We start from the raw sequence: 21,055 nt of genomic DNA, 5'->3' as shown, positions 1-21,055 counted from the left end.
TGAGTGACTTTCCCCCGCCCTCCACCCCCACACCCACCTACCCAGCTCCCCACACGGCCCCTTTCCCCTCCCTCCACCCACAGACTGGGAAAGTGTGTCACCGGGAACAAATGCCATCTTCCCAGGAGGGAGGAGGAGGAGTAACGGGAAGAAAAAACTTTGATCACGTGCCTGTGGGGGCCAGGGTAAGAAACCAGGGGTTTCTGAGCTTCCAGCAGTGAGGGACGCCCCACCAAAACCATGACCTTGACATTGGCCTCCCCTTCTCAAAGGGTTCAAGATAACCCGTAGGGCAGGAGCCACAGGCCACCATGCTCAGGGCTATTTGGCCAGAAGGGCCTGGAGAAGAGGTCCTGAAGATGCAGGGGAAATCTTCCAACCACAAGCATCCTCTGACCCATTAGGCGGGCCCATCATGGCTGCTGACACCCCAAACTTCTCATATCACCACATCCTGGCTTAGAGGGAACTACTGACCTGCTCTTACCTCCCTCCTCCAGCTCTCCGCAGACAAGTCAGCTTCCAAGGGTTAATCTGCTGGCTTCTCTCCCATGCAGTCATCCCCCCTGAGCTGCCACATGCCAGCAATGATGCACTTCACACTGTTATTACAGTGATTTATTTAGTTCTAATTTGGGGGTAAATCTCATGCTGTAAGAAGCAGGAGGCCAATAGTCTTGGCAAGAAGCAAAGCCACACGCGGGCCCACACTGTGCTGATCTCGTCCCCTCTGCCTGGGGTCCCTCCATCCCAACTCTGCTCCTCCTGGCCAGCAGCCTGCTCCTGATTCCAGCCCTAAATTGGGCTTCCCTTTCGCATAATATCCCCCATTTTGGAGGAGATATTCTTCAGTGGAAAGGGCGTCCATAACGGTGTCTATGCTCCCCTCCAGTGTGATCCGTCCTCACCCAGAGAGTGAGTTGGTAAAGCCCCTCCAGGCCAGGCTGTCATCAAGGAGTGGAACATCTTTGGCCAGATGCTGGGCACCTCTATATTAAGGGACCAATAGCCAGGGCCAGCTCCACGCAGATCAGAGAGTATGGAACATCTGGTCTTTTTGAAACCTTGGCCCCTGCTCTCCGTCCTGCCCTGAGTAGCCTAAGGAAGCTGTCACTTGTTCGTCCATTGGTTCATTAAACAAACACTGGCACCTACTAAATACCAGATACTGTTCTGGTGCTGTAGATACAGGTAATAGAACCACCATGGTCTTCACCCTCAAAGACTTTAGTACTTACAGTGAAACCACCTAGATGCAACTAACCAAGCCACAAGATACACAAGTGGAGGGAGCAAAGTTATGCAGAGGGTCAGAGAAGATTTCACAGGAAAGCGGGGGTTTGGCTGGGATGGATAGATGGACAAATGACTAGAAACACAAGGAATCAGTTTCCAGAAAGAGAATGGAATAAAGACATTCCAGTCAGCCAAAAAGCACAAGCACTGAGGGCCAAGGGTGCATAGTGGTCTGAGATAGTAGTGCAATGTGACCAGAGCATAGGGAAATAACAACGACAGTAATAGCTAATATTTTTGAGCATTTGCTCCAGTCAGGGGCTGCACTCAGCACTCTGTATTCATTATCTCTTCTAATCCTCACAACAGTTTTACAAGGTTGACACTATGCCCCATTTTGCAGATAACGAAAGTGAGGAGCTGGATAAATAATCTGTGACTGGTCCAAGCCCCTGGCTCCAAAGCCCATACTCCAAAGCCACTGTGTCCCACCCAGTTAGAGTAATGAAAGAGCTAGGCAGGTTGAAGTGGATGGGGTGGACCTTGAAAGCCCTGCAAAAGCTTTTATTTTAGGGTACATGGGAGGCATCGAAGGTTGAAAACTAATCTCAGAAAAGGCATCAACTGATCAAGACTTGACTTTAAAATTATTTTTGCTCAGAAAAACGCTAGAAGAGCCAAATGATTCTCTCTCAAAGAGGAGAATTTCAAACAGAGTAATAGATGATGTGAGAGAGGAAGTTTTTAAGAAGATATTTCTGAGGTACCCTCAAATTATAGCACACAATTTGTATGGCTAGGCCTGACTGGCAGACAGCTCAGCAACCTGCAGACGGCTCCTCAAACCCTCCCTCCCTGTCCCCAGAAGCAATACAGCCAGAACTGGTCAGCGAGGGCCCATGCCACTGTGCCCGCACATCCTGCAGGTCACTAGTATGAATCCAAAAAAATGTGACCAGGACTCTGGACAGAAGGGCCCTTTGCCCCCTTCCTCTGTTGCCCCAGCGGGGCAGAATAAAGATCGGAAAAGGGAGGTTTGAGGAGGCAAGTTTTAGCACTTAGGAGGAAGCACTTTTACAATTAAGGCAACTGAAAAAGAAAAGACCAGTGTGGGCAGCAGATGAGAGAATAAGCTTCCTATCACTAGAGGTAATCAAGCAGAGGCTGGAGGACTGCCTGCCACAGACGTCCCGGAAAAACCAGTGCACTGAATGACTTGAACAGCTTACTGACAGCATCACTGAGCAGTGCGCTGGAATCACTTATGGAAGTATCCTTGGACACTTTACCTTACCACCTAAGCCTCCATCCCTCGTCTGCAAAATGGGGTTAATAACAGTACCTACCACGTATGTTTGCGTGAGGGGTGAGATGATGCAAGAAACATAGCACAGCTGTCGGCACGCAGTAAACCCTCAATAATTGATAGATATTACTAGGTTGAACCATAGAAATCAAATTAGGTTGCAGGTCAAAACCAATAGAATATGAACTACTTCATGTGGTTCAATGAATGTTTTTTTACAGAGGGCCACTGAGGTTCTTTCTAACAGCTTTGCTTTCAGCACTGAAAGCTCCAGTAAAGTGTGGTTCCACACCAGTGGTGGGTCCCCAGCACCTGGCAGAGAGAACTGCCAGGGCCTTTTCAGAAGCATCCACTGCCAGGGCCCAGCCCTCCCAACAGATGGCTACCTCTTTGCCCAGGTCCTCGCGGATGACCTGGCGGACCTCTTGCATGCTGCTCTGTGGGGCCTGGCTGTGTAGCACCTTCAGCGTGCTGGTGTACTCCTGGGGCAGCAGGTAGTCTAGGGCCCCCAGGTGCTGGCCCACCTTGATGAAGGTGCCCCGGTTGGCACAGCAGAGCTCACAGAGACGCCTGGCAGAACGGAGGTGCACCTGCAAGGAGAGAGACCAGGACCAGAGAGGTGTGAGCACACAGTGTCCACTGGACATTGTTCCCTTTTGCTGCCCCTTCTGCTTGAAAACCCTGATTTATTCGCCAGTGTACACGTGAACACACACACCCCACCCCACCCCACCCGGCCCCGCTTCATTCACCTTCCCTCTCAATGTTCTCCTTTAGTCTCGGTACCCAGAGCAGTTGATTCCAGCCTCACCCTGAGGCCAGCCTTCTCATGTGGCCTGATGCTTCTGATCTCTTTTCCATCAAAACTTCCCTAGTCTGGGTCCCACTCCCTCAGAAACGAGTGTTTGTTCAAGGCTTTTCACCAAATCTAATCTACTAATGATTCATTCAAGGATATATCGAATTAATGTACTAGCCACCCAACCCTGACAAACTAATAATACTATATTTCCTTTCGAGGCCTATAATTTATAAAACATGGTCATATACATTATTTCTTTTGATCCTTACAGCAGCTCAGGGAGGCAGGTATTGGTATCTTTAAAGATAAACTCAGATGTTCAGCTTATAAAAAAAATAGCTAATAAATGTCAAAAGAGGTCTAGAAAACACTCCCAACTCAGAGCTCTTTTAACTCGGTAAACTTTTGCAGTGGTCTCCTATTAACTGGAGTTAAAATTTTACTGGAACATGGAGTAGGCAGCCGGGCAAGTTGTCTATGACAGGGCAGCCTTAACTAGTGGCCCATCTCCTTCCACAGCTTGGAAATGGCCCCATCTGCCCCTAGGTTGTACATCCCCAGTCATCATCCCAGCTCAGCTGAGGGTCCTGTCTTCTTGGAGCTACAGCTTCTGAGGCAGGATTAGGCTGTGGGTACACACAGAAGACAAGGGAGCCCCGTGCCCTGTGGGAACCTGGTACCTTCTTCCACCCATGAAGTCAACCAAGAGATGGTTAACATCTGTGATGGACTCTTAAGTGCTATGAAAGATGCTGACATAATTAAGTGCATCTTGTAGGCAATAAACCACGTGAAGAATTAAATAACAGTTGGCAAACAACATGGAAGAAATGTTCAAAGATCCTGTATAATTAGTTGCCAAGTGAACCATACAGAAAACCGTTACTTTAGAAATTAAGAAGAGAACACTGCAGCCTTGAACACCCTTGTCCCAGCAGCCAGGATGCCCATCTGCCCCCTCCCACCACAGCAGAGCAGATGCCCCAGACTCCGGACACTAGCAGGATATCCTTAGGCCCTTCAGGGCCCGCCCACGTCCAGCTCTGCTGGACACCGCTGCCTCCCACCCCGACGCGCTCTTGTGGAACCCTATGTACACATGACTCCATCCTCTGGGCAGAGTCCTCCGCTTCGATGTGGACACCTAGCTGAAGTTAGGCCAAGGGGAGTCTTTTTCCCTGACAGGAGGTTATAGAGAGAAGGGACTTAATTCTAAGAATTAAGAGAGAGTATACCTCTAGATGAGTCAAAGGGTTGTGGGGGAGGGGTAGATTCTCTTTCTTAAGAATTTGGAACTGGGGACTGAGCTGGCCAGCGTCAGATAGTGAAAGGTCAGTGCTATGGCTGGCCAAGGCTGCACTCAAGCTCTAGTTCTGAGGAAGTAAGAAAAAAGGTTAATTTGGTCAAATATGGTACCATATCCTTACAGTACAAGGGTCCAGGCTGTTATGAACGAATAACTTTTTGTAGCTCAAATAATCATCTGCCGATTCCGACCCAGTCGAAGAGAAACTACAATCACCAGCAGAATAAGGACGGCCAGAAAGGCATCCACGCTGTGATCAGGGCCCAGGTCCAGCCGGAGATGCCCAGGGAGGCTGCCCTGGCACCCAGCAGCCCATTCCCCCAATGAGGTATGCTCAGCCTCCATTCAAGGCTGTCCCAGGGTCAATGCCAAATGGAAGCAGAGGACAGGAAAATGGGGTGAGGACACACCCCACTTTCTCTTCCCCTCTCAGTAAAGACATCAGCCACCGTGTAGTCACTGGGGACTTACAGCAGGCCAAGTCCCATGCCCTCCGCCAGGTGGGGATATGTGACACAGCCACTCACACACAGAGAATGACACTGGGCAGTGGGATCCACTGAGCACTGCGTGAGCTCTGAGCTCTCAGATGAAAGAAACTAGAAGGCTGGATTAGAGGAGAGGCCTGGCTCCTGGGAGGAGACGCAGGGTATGGACATACGGCCGCTCAGCCCCGAATCCACCCTTCTTCACCTGTGTTGTAATACTGGAGCTGGACTGTGTCATTTCTCCACTGTCAGGTGGCTCATTATTAGGTTCTGTCAACAGGGGCCCTGGAGGGATACTGGGAGGCCACAAGAGAGCAAGAAGTCTCCCTTGCTGGTCCAACTATGCCATTTTCAGCAGAGCAGCCAGTGGGTCAATGGCTTGGGAGTACCCATTTCAGTGGCCCTCCCAGACCAGCCCACTCTAAATTTTTCCACCACCTAGTAGGCCCATCCTATGGACCAACTCAGACCCACACTCTCCAGCAAGTGTTCTAACCGCCCAGCAGGCCACGCCTACACATCAGCTCCGGCTTATTCCTCCTATTGATTTCTCTGCCACCAGGCAGGCTGAGCCCATGGACCGTGTCTTCCGCCATGTCTCCCCACCACCAGGGAGGGAGGCCCCCCAGCTCAGTCCTCAGCTCTGTCTTTGTTCTGTCCCCTCAGCCCTAGAGAGAGCAGCTGCTTTGTGTTTCTGTTACTTCTGTACCCTTAGAATCTTCTTTTAATCCTTCTAGGAATTAACTGTCTTTTACTAATTAATAATCCTTTACATTAAATTTTCTCCATTCAAATCACCAGTGTGACTAGACTAGCTGATACACGGGGTTAGCCCATGTTTTTGAATAGATTAGGATAAAAAGAAGGCATTTTAGAACAAGAGAACGCATAACAACATGCCTCTGTGTGTGTGCGTGTGCGTGTGTATTTGTTTTGATGGCCTGCTCCACCATTTTCTTTAGACTAGATTGATACCTGCATTTGTCTCTGCTGCTGGCAGCCCTTAGAAAGCATCAGCCTCACCCTGCCAAGCCCTTTTACTGGGGAGCAGAGACAGGGCTCTGCTGCCCCTCACCTGAGGCTTGAGCCAGTCCCAGATAGGGTGTCTCTTGGCACAAAGTAATGGTCACCATCAGGACACTGTCTGGGCAGTGCTCAGGCATCCTCTGGTCACACAAACCCAGGAGGCCATTCTACCCCCAACTCAACAGTTACTTGGCACATCAGCTTTTGGGGCAAACTATGTGTTCCCTGTATGCTCTGTGTACCTCAGGGAAATCCCCACATGTGCCATAATGTGTGTATTGATGGTGACTATAGGTCAAAAACCATCATCTATGAAACTGAGTAAGCATCTACTGCAAATGGCACCCAGAAACCAACTAAAGCAGCCCCAAATTCACCATCAAACAGCTTCTACACACACGCACTTGTGCATACACACACACACACACGGAGGTGAGGGACACTTACCTCCGTAAAATATTCTTTTAAGCTCAAAAAACACAAATGCTGAATAGTAGAGCAGGTACTCTAATCTCCAGGGTCCCTTTCCAGCTGTAGTTCTATAGATTTACTGTCCTTTGGGATCAGAAGGCAGACCCCACTCAGAATTTCAAGAAACCGCTGGCTTAGCGCAACGCGCCCCCTCCCCGCTTCCCGCTTCAACATCACTTCATTTGGTACCTGAAGGGGCTAAGCCTGCTGGCAGCAGGGAATACACACAGGAATCTCACAGTTCTCTCCCACCCAACATCCTTCCTCTGATCATGAGTGTGTGCCCAACGAAAGGCAGAGCTTCCAGAATCTCCTGGCTTCTGCATTCCTTTGCATCTGGTCCTTCATATGACACATCCCTTTGAGTACTTCCATAGGCATAAGCACCAGGAGGGACATGCAGGTAAACAGAAGTTAGTTTATAACAGTTCTGTTCAATAGAACGTTCTGTAACGACGAAAACGTTCGGAATTTGCGTTGTCCCATATGCGGCCACTAGCTACGTGGCTACCAGTGGCTACTGAACACTTGAAATGTGGCTAGTGTGACTGAGGAACTGAACTTTTCATTGCCTTTAATTTCATATAAATTAAATTTAAACCACCACATGTGGCCAGTGGCTATCATATTGGACAATTTGGGTTTATGAATTAGTAACAAGTATAATAAATAAATAAGAAATTTTTTATAATTTCTTATTCATTTAAACTAAAAAAAAGGTCACCCACTTCTCTCCCCTACCCTGTCTCTTGCAACCACCAATCTGTTCTCTGTATCTATTAGCTTGGTTTGCTTTGGTTTGGTTTTAGATTCTACACCTAAGAGAGATCATACAGTATTTGTCTTTCTCTATCCAACTTATTTCACTTAGCATAATGCCCTGAAGGGCCATCCATGTTGTCACAAACGGCAAGATTTCATTCCTTCAAATGGCTAATATTCCGTTGTGTATATATACTACAATTTCTTTAACCACTTATCTATCGATGGACACTTAGGTTATTTCCATATCTTAGTTATTGTAAATTATGCTGCAATGAACATAGTAGTGCATATATCTTTTCAAATTAGTGTTCTGGGTTTCTTCATATAAATACCCAGAAGTGAAATTGCTGGGTCATATGGTAGCTATATTTTTAATTTTTTGAGGAACCTCCTTACTGTTTTCCATAGTTGCTACACCAATTTACAATCTCACCAACAGTGCACAAGTTCCCTGTTCTCCACATCCTTGCCAATCTTTGAATAATCACTTATTTAGTGCCCTGTTCTAAGTACCATTCCTGGCCCACAGTAAACACTCAAATCTAGGTGGTGGTGGTGCTTGTTGTTTTTAAATCTGCGCAAAATCTATAAAATGATTTTAATATGTGTCTTTAAGGATGAAGAAATTATGTCAGAGAGGTTCAGCAATATTCCCAAGGTCCCAGAGCCAGTAAATGGTGAAATGTTGGTGTGTTCAACCATGTGCCAGGAACAAGAATCAACTGAATTTCTCTACGTACAAGCATTGTGAGGATGCAAGAAAGTACGGCCATGGTCCTCATGGGCCAGGGGCTTCTGATGCAGATTGAGAAGGGGACATGCACCCACCAAATGAGAATCGCCAATGGCAGGCACTTAAGGTAGCTAGCTGTCCAGTCACTCCTACATATGACATGTGCTAGAGAGGACACCAGGGTGGCATGAGTCAAGTATATGCAGTACAAAAGTCCAAGGCAGGCTGTAACTGGCCTTGACTCCAAGAAATGGTCATAAAACATAATGATTAATAGCATCGGCTCTGAAATCAAAAAGACCTGAGTTCAAATCCTACTTTGCTACTTACCTGTCATATGATTGGACAAGTTAATAAACACTGGAGCCTCAGTTTCTTCATCAGTAAAAGGAAGGGAAAAATGATAACTGTCACTGAAATGATCAAACGAAGCAATGCAATAAAGAGTTTAAAACAGGGCCCAGAACATAGTCAGTGCTCAACAAACGAATAAAAAGAGACAGAGGGGAGAAAAAAATCCATCTTCCTAGAAAACTACAATTTAAAAATTTAAAAAAAAAAAAACACTTCAGGCCCATCTACTCCCTATACTTTGTTCAGTCCAACAAGTCTAGACCACAATCTAATAGACAGAAATAAGCTAATTTCATGCTGTGTCATCTAAATTGCAAAGCATCCGTGCATAAGAAATTCAAATAGCTATAAAGCCCTATCCTAATACACCAATTTCAGGTTCTCCTCCCCAAAGATCTCCCTGCTTCTGTTATTACCCTAACACTGACCACCCATTTGCTCATGGGACCCGCGTCTTGCCTTCGCCCAGCACCTGGTCTCACTGGCTGGCCAGGTGTGTCGCAGCAGCGAGTCTTCACTGCAGAGCCCCCACACTCTGTCCCGGCCAAAAGATGCCAGGAGGAGCTGGCACAGACTCCCTGCCCCTCCTCCAACTTCGTTTTCACTCCCAGCTCAATAACTTGCCTTACAATGATCTCATTACCAATAACCTTGCTGTAATGAGTTTTAATCTGCCTCGTATTAATTAAAAGCATTGTCATTAGCCAGCTTGGTTTGGGGTTTGAGGGGGGGTGGTGAATAGCTAATAAGATCAACTCGGTGCTGATTAATTATTGATTGGGAGGGATGGAGCAAAAGCCCAAGGAGGGCAATTCTTAACTCGTCTAAATCCCCAAGAGCAGGGTGCGTGGCCTCCAAACTTGGCCAAAAGGTACGAAAGTCAGACTGAACCAACAGGTTTCCCCATCAGAACTGGGCAATATCTCCAATGGGATTTAGGGGCGTGTGTGAACAGAGAGGAAAGAGACAGCCAGAAACACATACATACATACCCCACACAATACAGGAAGGAAGAATCAGTGAAAGAGAAAGTGACAGACAGACCCCAAAACAGAGAAGAATTTTGATTAATTCTTCTAGTCAAAAACTCAAGACCCAAAGGAAATGCTCTAGACTGTCAACAGTGGTATCTCTGGGCTGTAAGTATTTTTTCCTCTTTATGGGTTTTTCAGTATTCCCCAAATCTTTGAAAACTAATATATATTATGTCAAGAATGGGGAGAAATTTTTTTAAATCATCCCTTCTTCAGTATCTTCTGGAAATAGAAAAGCTCAGCTGACTTTTTTTTTTCTCCCCAGCTTTAAATGTACAAGACTCTGCCACACAGACTTTGGTGCAGAGAGAGGAATCCAGCAGCTCCTCCCAAATTTCGCAGGGTGCTATGATGCATGTGTATGTTTTCATCGTGAAATGTAATTGTAACTACCCCCTCGTCCCAAAAAATCAGGTCAGGACTGCCTCTAAGATCTCCTTTCCGAATGTTATCCCTTGTTTTAAGTCATCATTTAGTCAACAAAGTAAAACTCATCATGTCTTGGGGAGAAAAAAACAAGTTGCAGTTTCTAAACATTTTGAAAGAGAGGAGACCAACCACAATTTAATCTCACTCCTTGGGAGTGTCCTCTGTCTCTCTTCTGATCACACATGGGTAAATTCTGGTAAAGAACACAAGGCCAGCGTCGGCCCGCCTCAGTCTATATCCCAATTTCACCACTCAGAATCTGCTGACCTTGGCAAATTACATGACCAATGTCTATTTCAGGCTTCTCATCTAAAAAAAGAAGATAATACTTAGCGCCTATTTCATGGGGCTGCTGTGAAGGTTAAACGAGGTAGCTAATACACATGCTCCACTTAGCCAGAGCTGGCATTTCTGTAGTTGTAAGGGTACCTAGGATTTGTTTTAATCGGATATGGTAAGACACACAGACACAGAAACAACCGTCACAAAGGAAGAAGATTTTACTCACAGCTCCCTAGAAGCAGGCGGCTTGGCATGCCATGCAGGGTCACATAGGGAGGCACCAAGGTTGGCCAGGAGCCACAGGGATGGAATGGAAAATGTGGGCAAGAGCTTTAATTGGAGATTCCATGGAAAATAATGGGTGAGACAGAGTAAGCAGGGTTAGGATTAACCAGTTTGAATAACTTCGGTGGGCTTTGGAGCACAGGGCATGTCCGTAGTTGTTTGGTGCCTGATCCTGCGGTGATGAGGACCCGTGGATAGTGGCCCAGAGTATAACTGCTCAGTAAAGAAGGTGCTTGGTGGGTATTAGGCTCTGGATTGGTTGGTTTGCCTAGAAAAGGCATGCTCCCAGGTGAGGTGTTTGCTATCTCTGGGAATTAGGTAATCCTGGGATGTCAAAGGATCAGAAAATACAGGGGGAAAAAACATGATAAATACAATATTCTAGGTATACTCCCTTGGGGAATCTCATGGTTGTAAATACCGCCTACACACTAATGACACAGTTGCGTATCCCCTGCCAAGACCTGCTCCCTGACTTAGGACTCACATGTCTAACTGCCCTCTGACATCACTCCAATGTCCAATAAGCGCCTCACACTTAGCATAACTTTCCCACCACTCCCACCACCACCAAACCTGCTCCTCCCACAGTCTTCCCCATCTTAGGAAACTGAACTCTAAACTTGGGGTTGCTGAAGCCATAAATCTTGATGTCATCCTTGACATCTCTTCCAAAAGAGGGACCAAAATTACCTTCCCACCTGAAACAACAAAAAACTGGACAAGATTTACCAAAAAAAAAAAAAAAGTTTTTAAGGCACTGGACATAAGGCAATGAAAGGTAGTGATTCCTGAGAGATGGAAAACAAACACCATGAACCCTATGATTGCCTCAGTTTACTGCATTAAGAGCTTCCAGGCCACAGTGCAGGAAAGGAGAACCCAGGCAACGTCCACAGAACTCCGTGAGTTGAAGAGACAGAGCTGAGAGTCCACAAAGACCGAAGCAGCTAGAGTTTGCAGGACAGGGTACTGGAGAGGAGAGAGCTATACAAAGACAGAACACTGAAGATCTGCAGAGGGCCCATCTCACGTTTTCAGCTGAGAACAGTCAGCACATGCACATGAGAAAACCAACTGAATTCAAAGGAAGAACAACCCCGAAAGACTGGAATTAACAGTACCAGTGCTGACATAGCGCCTATGTCCACCAGTCAGACTGGAAAACCACATAATTCATGCAACATTTGTTAGAATGCCCAGCAAGGACTTGCCTCAGTACTGGGGACCATCCCAAACAAAACACTACCTCATTCTCGTCTAACAAATATTAAAAGAAATACTTGAAAAAAATCAAACTATTTCCAACTAACTAAAATAAGGCTGGAATGGCAATTTATATCAGACAAGAAAACTCCAATCCAAGATAGTGTCACAGTTGAATTCTATCAAACGTTTAAAGAAGAAATAATACCGACTGCATACAAACTGTTCCAGAAAACTGAAGGCAGAATACTCCTCAACTTGTTCTGAGACCAGCATTACCCTGATATCAAAACCAATGGAAAATACAAGGGAAAACTAAAACTATAGAGCGATGTTCAGCAAGTAGATACAAAACTTCTTAAAAAAAAAAAAAATAGCTAATTGAATCCAACAATTTTTAAAAAGACTCTATTCTTCTTATTACATCCTATCAGGTGGTACACAATTTTGATTTGTCTCCCTACAGGCAATGTTAATTTTGATCATTTCATTAAAATGGCTATCCACCTGGTTTCCTCATTCAAAGTAACTTTTCTCTTTATAATTAGTATTTTGTGGGGAAGTATTTCCAAATTTTATAAATAATCAATTCTTTATCAAACTTTTAATTTATTCATTTGTTTATTTATATCAGTTTGAACTCACGAATTTCTACTTTTTTCAATGGATCATCATCTATTACTATTGTTTTTAATTTTAACAGTCTTATTGAGGTATTTTAATGTATAATAAACTTCATATATTTAAAACGTATAATCTAATACTTTTTGACATATGTATACAACTATGAAACCGTCACCATAATCAAGCTAGTAAATGTATCCATCACCCCCCAAAAGCTCCCGATGTCCCTTTGTAATTCCAGCCCCACACCTCCTATCTCCAGACAACTGATCTGCTTTCTGTCAGTATAGACTAGAATCTTCTAGAATTTTATATAAATGAAATCATACAGCCCATGTTCTTTTATTGTCTAGCCTTTTTCACTCAACAGGTTTTCTAAGATCCATCTATGTTGTTGCATATAGCCATATATTTATTCTTTTTCTTACTGAGTAGAATTCCATTGTATAAATATACCACAATTCACTTATTTATTCATCTGTTGATGTACATTTGGGTTCTTTCCAGTTTGGGAGTACAAATAAAGCTGCCATAAATGTTCATACACAAGTCTTTTCATGGACATATGCTTTCATTTCTCATGGGTAAATATTTAGGAATGTGATGGTCAAATTGTGCGGCAGGTATATGTTTAACTTTTTAAGAAACTAAACTGTTTTCTAAAGTGACTGTACCATTTTACATTCCCACCAACAGTGAATGAGAGTTCCTCCATATCCTCCCAATGATTGGTATAATAAGTCCTTTTCATTTTAGTCATTCTAATAGATGTGTAATAGTATTTCATTAAATTTGTGTTTCCCTAACATGTTGAGCATCTTTTCATGTGTTTATTTGCAATCTCTATATCTTTTTTGGTGAAATGAAATCTGTCCAAATCTTTTGTCCACTTTTTTAATGGGTTGTTTCTTTTCTTATTATTGAATTATAGGAATTCTTTATATTTCATATGTAAGTACTTTATCAGATATATGATTTGCAAATATTTTCTCCGAGTCTGTAGCTTGTCTTTCTTTTCTCTTAACAACATCTTTCAAAAAGAAGTTCTTTTTATTTTGATAAAATAATCTTTGTCACTTTTTCTTTTATGGATCATGCTTTCGGTGTTGTATCTAAGAAATATTCGCCTAACCCAAATTGATTATTTTCTCCTATATTTTCTTCTAGAAGTTTTATAGTTTTGGCTTTTACATTTGGGTATGTAGTTTATTTGGAATCAATTTTTATACATGGTGTGAGGTGTGGCTCACAGTTCAATTTTGCATATGAATATCTAAATTGTCCCAGCTGTTTGGTGAAAAGACAAACCTTTCTACACTGAATTGCCTTTGCATCATTGTGAAAACAATGGTTCATATATGTGTGGGTCTATTTCTAGACTCTCTAATCAGTTCCATAGATCGGTTTGTCTATCTTGACACCAATACCACACTCTCTTGATTACTATAGTTTTATGTAAGTCTTGAAATCAGATAGTATTATTCCTCCAACTTCATTCTTCTTTTTCAGTGTTATTTTCTAGCATTGATTCCAAAACCCTCTGCATTTCCATGTGAATTTTAGAAGCAGCTTGGCTGCAAAAAAAAAAAAAGCCTCCTGGGATTTTGCCTGAGATTACCATGAATCTATAGATTTATTTGGAGAGAAAAGGCATCTTAATAATATTGAGTCTCCCAACCCGTTAACATTATATATCCCTCCATTTATTAGGTCTTCTTTAATTTCTCTCAGCAATGTTTTGATTTATATATCACTTTAGAAATTTCTCCTAAGGAAATAATCCAAGATATTAAAAAAAAAAAAAAAACCCTATGTACAAAGATGTTCAGATAGTGTTAATTATAATGGAAAAACACATACATAGATGCATTTAAAAGCGGAAAGGGGAATAGTTAAGTAAATTATGCAACAGTCACACAACGGAGCATTAAGTAGTCATTTTAAATGAAGACTGGAAAAATGTTAAGGATCACATGTTAAATGAGAAAACCAGTTCGTTATATTGTTAGAACATTATGGAAATAACAGGAAGGGGCTAGAAGAGTGTATATCAAAAGTATAGTGCGTTTGAATTTCTGAAATTATATGTAATTTTTTCCTGACTCTAAATTTTTTATAATATTGTTTTATTTTTTAATTTTAAAATTAAGATAGAATTCACATACCATAAAACTTACCATTTTAAAGACTATAATTCAACAGTTTTTACTATATTCACAAAGTTATGCAACTATCAACACCATCTAATTCAAAAACACATAAATTGTTTTATTTTTTAAAATCAATTATTTTAGTCACATGTCATATAAATAACCACCTAGAGCCTTTAAAAAAAAAAGACTCCTGTTTTCATTCAATTTATATGTCCTCACTAATAGATGATAAAAGTTGTAAATGCCCAAGTATGTATGAGTTTCCCATCATCTCATGTTTTACTAACACCCCAGCTTGGTTAATAATTTCATATTAAAATGAGGATCAAACTTAAGTTGCCAAAAGGCTTGTCAGCACAATGCAAGTACGAATAGGTCTCTGATTTGTAATTTTCACATACTCTTCTCCATAATCATTAGTTCCTATTTGAGTTGATTCACTGTACCAGCATACGATATAAGCTGCTGAGAAACAAATAGTGTTCATCACGTATTCTGTAATAATGGTCCTCAGTAGTAAATGCACCATCCCTTACAGTGCATGAAAACATTCACAGACGTGATTTCACCTGATCCAGGTAAGAGCCTTGAGGTGGATTTTAGCATCCTCTCCACTGCACAGATGTGGACACAGAGGCTCAAAAAAGTTAGGGGCCTTGCCAGTGTTACTCAGCCCATAACTAGTAGATACAGGGTTTAAGTCATTATCTTCCGATACCAAAACTTGTCCTTTTCTACTAACCTCTGCTGTCCCTTCAAAAACACTGTTAAACATTCTTCCTGAATTAAAAAAAAAAAAAAAACCCAGACACCAGTGCCTGCTATGGGCCCACCGTGTTGCCCTCCCCACATGCTCACAACCTCCCAACTCTGGCCCCGGCTGAGTCTCAGCTATTTCCCACAGCTGGGCCACATGGCCGCCATGGCGCCTGGCCATGTCTGGTCTCCCAGGAGCTGGTCTAGTAAGTCAGCTAACAAGACCGAGATTAGGAACAAATTCATGAACACACAGGGGCCTGAAAAATACCAGTTGCACAAACAAACTGAGATCGGGAGTTGTTGGGAGAAGGAAGTGAGGGAGGCCCAGGAGGCATAAGACCTCTCACTGCAAACACTGGACAAGGCCACAGACTGTGCAGCCCAAGGAGGTGGGTCAGGGAGGGGACGCTGGCCACAGTGGGAAAAGGGAAACGGTTTTCAACGACAACCCTCCGAAAGTCCCCACTGCCTTCGGTATGAAATTCAAACTCCTACCAGTGCCTACCAGGCCCCCCATGATGCAACCCAGGCATCCTTGGTCTCATCTCTCACCTCCCCACTCACTGGCTATAACCTCCAACGGTGGTCAGTCACCCCCTGCGCCATCTTCTGCCTCTCGGCCTTTGCACAGGCAGCTCTCTCTTTCTCACCTGTCAAAATCTTCCACCTGGACCAAAGCTGAGCTCCCCTCCCCTCTTCCTAGTCCCAGGTGGCCCCTTCTCCTCCCCTCCCTCCTCCCTCTCTCACAGAGGATACTACTGCCTCCCACCAGTCCGGAACTAACAGCAGAGTCAGGAGTTCCACCTCAGCATGGCTCTCAATCCTCCCTTTATCTGAGCCTCTACTGGAAAAATTGGGTTCCTACTCGTGCTGCAGCTCTGGGGCTGTGACACCTGCTCTGCTCTGGGCACGGAAAACAAAAAGCAGGGAAGCAACCCCAGACATGGCCAGGCTGCAACCAAACTGTGACCCAAGGTGAGAGGCCCAGAGCAGCAGACTTTCCAAATATCGGGGACAATGTGTGAGTGTCCTCCCATGAGGACGGCCTCCTTCTCACGGTCCGTGTCTCCTCTCTTTCTTGGCAGGGAGCAGATGGGTAAATGTGTGAGTGTCCTCCCATGAGGACGGCCTCCTCACGGTCCACGTCTCCTCTCTTTCTTGGCAGGGAGCAGATGGGCAGATCCTAAGAGGGCCTCTGTTTAAGGATCTGGAGCGGAAGCTTTTCCCCCACAACCAGTGATGGCTGAAATCATGGATGATTCACTCAACAAAAGCCACATGTCCGTCACCACACAGTACCTACACAGTTGTCCCCACCACTACCTCTCCCTTCCCCTATGCTCTCCAAAAGGGGCCACTGGCACTGCTTCTGTGAGGAAATGACACTCTACCAAGAGGTGAAGTCAAATAATGCAGGGGCAACCACTCATCCTGCAGTAGTCAGTTCAAAGTCCCTTCACCCCAGGCCAGACTTCCAGGGCTATTGCTGACACCTGGTTCTCAAAGTCTCCCTGGAGTCCTCTCAAGGCCATCCAAAGAGAACCATTCCCGAGGCCCTGCATGGCTGGACTGAGACATGGAGAGGACCACAGCATGGCTTTTGGGTCTGGGCTCTGACTGGCCCCTGCTTTCTAAGCCCACAGCAGAGGTGGGGGTAACGGGAAGGGGCTGACACCAGCTGAGCATCAATGCCCAGTCTCCAAACTAGGTCAGGTGTGGGGGAAACACACTGGCTTAGGGGAGCAGGGATGGTATCAGGGAGATACTATAGTGACGTTCCCATTAGAGGAGAGACCAGGCAAAACGGCTGCCAAGGTCCCTTGGCAGCTTGTCCTTGGGGAATCACACCAGGCCTCTAGGGCTGCATTGCACACCCCAAACCAAAACCAACTTCTGTGGGGTGTGAATGTGACAGCAAAAGCTGTCCCAGAACCAGAGGCATTTACAGATCCAGGACTGTCTCACACTGGGTTATTATACTGTGGGACTTCTCATCACAGATTACAAATTCTGGGAGCAGAAGTCCCCAGAGCATTCAACAGGGAAGCAAGTGAAGCAGGTGTTAATGGGGTAACTCTGAGGGATACTGAGAGGGGCGGTGTGTGTCTGTATGCAGCAAGAATTTAGAAGGACAATGCAATAAAATGCAATAAAAATGTAACATTTTAATTAAGTTTCTAACATTTATTAAGCACTTACTATGTGTTAGGCCCTCATCTGAACACTTTATATGTGCATTAGCTCACTTAATTCCATAACTACCTTATAAGGTACGCACAATTATTATCCCGTTTTACAGATAAAGAAGCTATGGCTCAGAAAGGTTAAATAACTTGGCCAAGGGCACATAGGCAAAAGTAGTGGCAGAGCTGAGGCCTGAACCCAGACATGGACTCCAAGACCACAATGCTCTTCGACCACAGTGAAATGCTTCTTAGAGTACCTGGATACTTCAGAAGAAAAGGTTATGGACCAGGACTCAAAGATCTGGAGTGTGGGCCAATTCTGCTCCTAACTTAGTGCCCTACTTATGTAATCCTGAACAAATCATCCCAGCGTGCTGAACCTCAGCTGGCTCATTTGTAAAAGGAGAGATTGAACAGGATCAGGAATAGCAAGTGGGTGGCATACAAGTCTCCTCTCCATTACCACACTGTGGCTCACATCAGACATCACTAATCTACCACAACATGTGATCACTGGGCCCAGGTGGAGACTCATGTCTCCTCCATTCTGCACTCAGACAACCACTACTTGTCAACTGGAGTTGGCAAATAATATATATTTGCTTTCCCAGAGTGAGGTTGTTTCTGAGGTGTCTTCTAACAATCTACAACTGTATTATTAAGGTTTTAAAGACAAAATTTTAATTCTAACCCAGTTCCAACTAGAGTTGTCTTTACACCTCAGTCTTCCTTCTGCAAAATGGACATTATGTTACCTGTGGCCAGCTCCACTTTCTTCACTACCCACAGTGATCACCACTCCAGACCAATGCCCAATCTGAGTTACACGAGCTGGATCAGCTCTCGACGTGGTCCTGCCAGGGCCCTCTCCGTCCCCTCCCTCAATAAGGGGGCCCAATAAAGGGGAGATCTAAGGCTAAGGGCGCTGACATGATAGAATGAAGAGATACAGGTTCTTTTGCATTAAGCACTGTGTTTCCAGAAAATTCCAGTTAAAATGCAAATACTCCGTAGAGGTGGTAACACGGGAAATTATTATCTGTCATTGTCGACTTGGCAGGAGTTTTTTTACCTGTCTGTTTTCCAGCCTCAGCAACTGAGAGCAGAGTTCTATGGAATGAGATAGCTTCCAAATATAGGTTCTGTTTCAGAGAAGGCCATCCTAAAATGAAAGTTGCAGGAGGAGACATTTGGGGAGGGCAGCTGCTAATGGCTGAGAAAGCTTAATGAATAAAACATGCTACACAGCTGCCAAGAATACTTGTATTTTAATAAACAGGGTTTTGAGCCAAAGGACTTAATCTCTAATGGTGGAATTACAAGCATCAGCAATGATTTAGGGAAGTATTAAGGAAAGAAAGTTGTTCCAGCATTCCTGAAATCCCACCAAATGAGCTGATGTGAGGGTGCAAGCCCTCATCAAACAGCGAACATGCTACAGATTTAAAGGATTAATAATACTACTGGCAACTTATGACTGTCTGCCAGTGAGCAAGCCTGCCACCACACAGACAAACCCAGATGCCCACAGGAGCCCAGGACAGACATTCTTTGGTCTGGAAAGCACCCATTTGAAAACCTAGCTGCCAGAGAACCCTTCCCTCCATGTGCCCCATAATCACACACACTGAGAAGATGCATAATTAATTTGTTCGCAACAATTACTCTGGGCTAGAAGAGTAAGGGCATTTCTGGAATGTCAATTACAGGCAAGAAAAAGCAATGTTAGGCCACAGGCAGAATAATATATCCAGCCAGGCTGCCTCCCTTCCCTTCCTCATCTTCCCTGTTCAGCCAACGGCCTGGGTGTGAAACAAGAGTCTCTTTCATTTCCTCACAGCCTTAAGATCTCGGAGGCTTGTGGGAAGGATCACAAAACAAAACTAAGAAAGATTCAGAGGAGGAGGCTCACTCTAACCTCAGAAAGAGGAAATAGGTACAAAGATCAGGCGCAATGTGAAGATCAACAGGCAGGACATTTGGAGGACAACTGAACACACAGGAATCAGATGAAGTTAAAGAACTCTTACTAATTTCATTCATTGTGATAACGACATGGATACTTAGAAAAATATCAGTTGTTAGAGATGGACACTGAAATTACTGATGAAATGCCATGATTTCTGTAATTTAAAATTCTTCAGGAATGAATGAATGAATGAATGAATTACAGCAACATATTTTAGATCTAGGTACCAGGTATATGGTTCATCATATTATTCTCTCTACTTTTTAATTGCAATTGTGATAACGACATGGATACTTAGAAAAATATCAGTTGTTAGAGATGGACACTGAAATTACTGATGAAATGCCATGATTTCTGTAATTTAAAATTCTTCAGGAATGAATGAATGAATGAATGAATTACAGCAACATATTTTAGATCTAGGTACCAGGTATATGGTTCATCATATTATTCTCTCTACTTTTTATTTTTCATACAGAGATTTTTTTTTTTTAAAGATTCAAAGGCAGATCTCAGAGTTCCTAACCCTTTGCTGTGGCCTAGAACGCCCTCTGTTCTCAACCCTAGCCAGGTCATTTTATTCTACATGTCTTGTCCTTCACTCTACTCCTTGCTGGCCTCCTTTTAGGTCCTTAAACAAGCCGAGCTCATTCCCATCTCAGGGCTTTTAGGCTTGCAGTTTCCTCTTCCCAGGGCCAACTCCGTGGGCATGTAAACAGTGCAGCCACACTGAGCCCCACACTCAGAAGAACTCCATACTTGCAGTTTAATATGGAAGACAGAATAATGCCACACACACACACATACACTCTCAACAAAGATGTCCACGACACGGAACCTGTGAATATGTTCCTAACATGGCAAAGGGGAATTAAGGTTACAGATGGCATTAAGGCTACTATTCAGCTGACCTTGAGATAGAGAGATTATCTCAGATTATCCAGGTGAACCCAGTGTAATCACGATGATTCTGTTAAGTGGAAGAGAAAGGCACAAGAAGAGAACCAGAAAGACGGCAGCATGAGGACTTGGCCAGACATTGCTGGCTTTAAAGATGGAGAAAGGATGCCATGAGCCAAGGAATGCAGGTAGCCTGTAGAAGCAGGAACAGGGCAAGGAAATGAATCTCCCCTCGAGTTTCCAGAAAGAATGCAGCACCGCTGTCATGTTCATTTTAATCCGGTGAGAACCATTTCAGACTTCTGACCTCCAGAACTGTAAGAGAATAAATCTGCATTGTTTCAAGCCACTAAGTCTGTGATAGTTTTTTACAGCAGCAATAGGAAACTAAAACCGTAGCTGTCTTGAAATTCTTAATTTTATCTTTGAATGGGTGTTTTGCAAGTGAAGCCTGATGGGACAACAGAGCACATGCTGGGGAATTCATCTCACACACAGTCCCAAATCCCCAGTGGGTTCTTGGCTGCCCACCCCTCATGTTCCCTGGCTCCACCTGGCTCCCCACCTCCACCCCACAGTCATAGCTGCTCTTCACCTAGGGTGGCGACCAGATGCCTAGGCCTGCCATTGCCCTTCCTCACAACTGGGAGCCTGGGTGTAGCCATAGGAGGGTCGAGATTACACCCATGTCACACAGTACCCCTCCCCATCCCAGACAAGCATCAGCACAGCAAGTTCAGC

At 44.3% G+C, this 21,055-nt stretch overlaps 1 protein-coding gene across 3 annotated transcripts in view; it reads right to left on the bottom strand.

The window, feature by feature from the left end:
• ADCK1 (aarF domain containing kinase 1) overlaps window positions 1-21,055 on the bottom strand; it is a 105,241-nt gene that overhangs the window by 63,584 nt on the left and 20,602 nt on the right. For 2 of the 3 annotated variants that reach the window (XM_006925489.3, XM_015599564.2), the window contains exon 4: window positions 2,929-3,132. The exons of the other annotated variant lie outside the window; for it this stretch is intronic. In XM_006925489.3, the coding sequence (XP_006925551.1) occupies window positions 2,929-3,132 (204 nt within the window). The remainder of the gene's footprint in view (window positions 1-2,928; window positions 3,133-21,055) is intronic. 3 annotated transcript variants of the gene reach the window in all.

Source organism: Pteropus alecto, unplaced genomic scaffold, assembly GCF_000325575.1.
Source record: "Pteropus alecto unplaced genomic scaffold, ASM32557v1 scaffold8, whole genome shotgun sequence".
Taxonomy (NCBI): domain Eukaryota; kingdom Metazoa; phylum Chordata; class Mammalia; order Chiroptera; family Pteropodidae; genus Pteropus; species Pteropus alecto.
The sequence above is the reverse complement of the archived record's forward strand: the minus strand, read 5'-3'. Positions and strand labels throughout refer to the sequence as shown.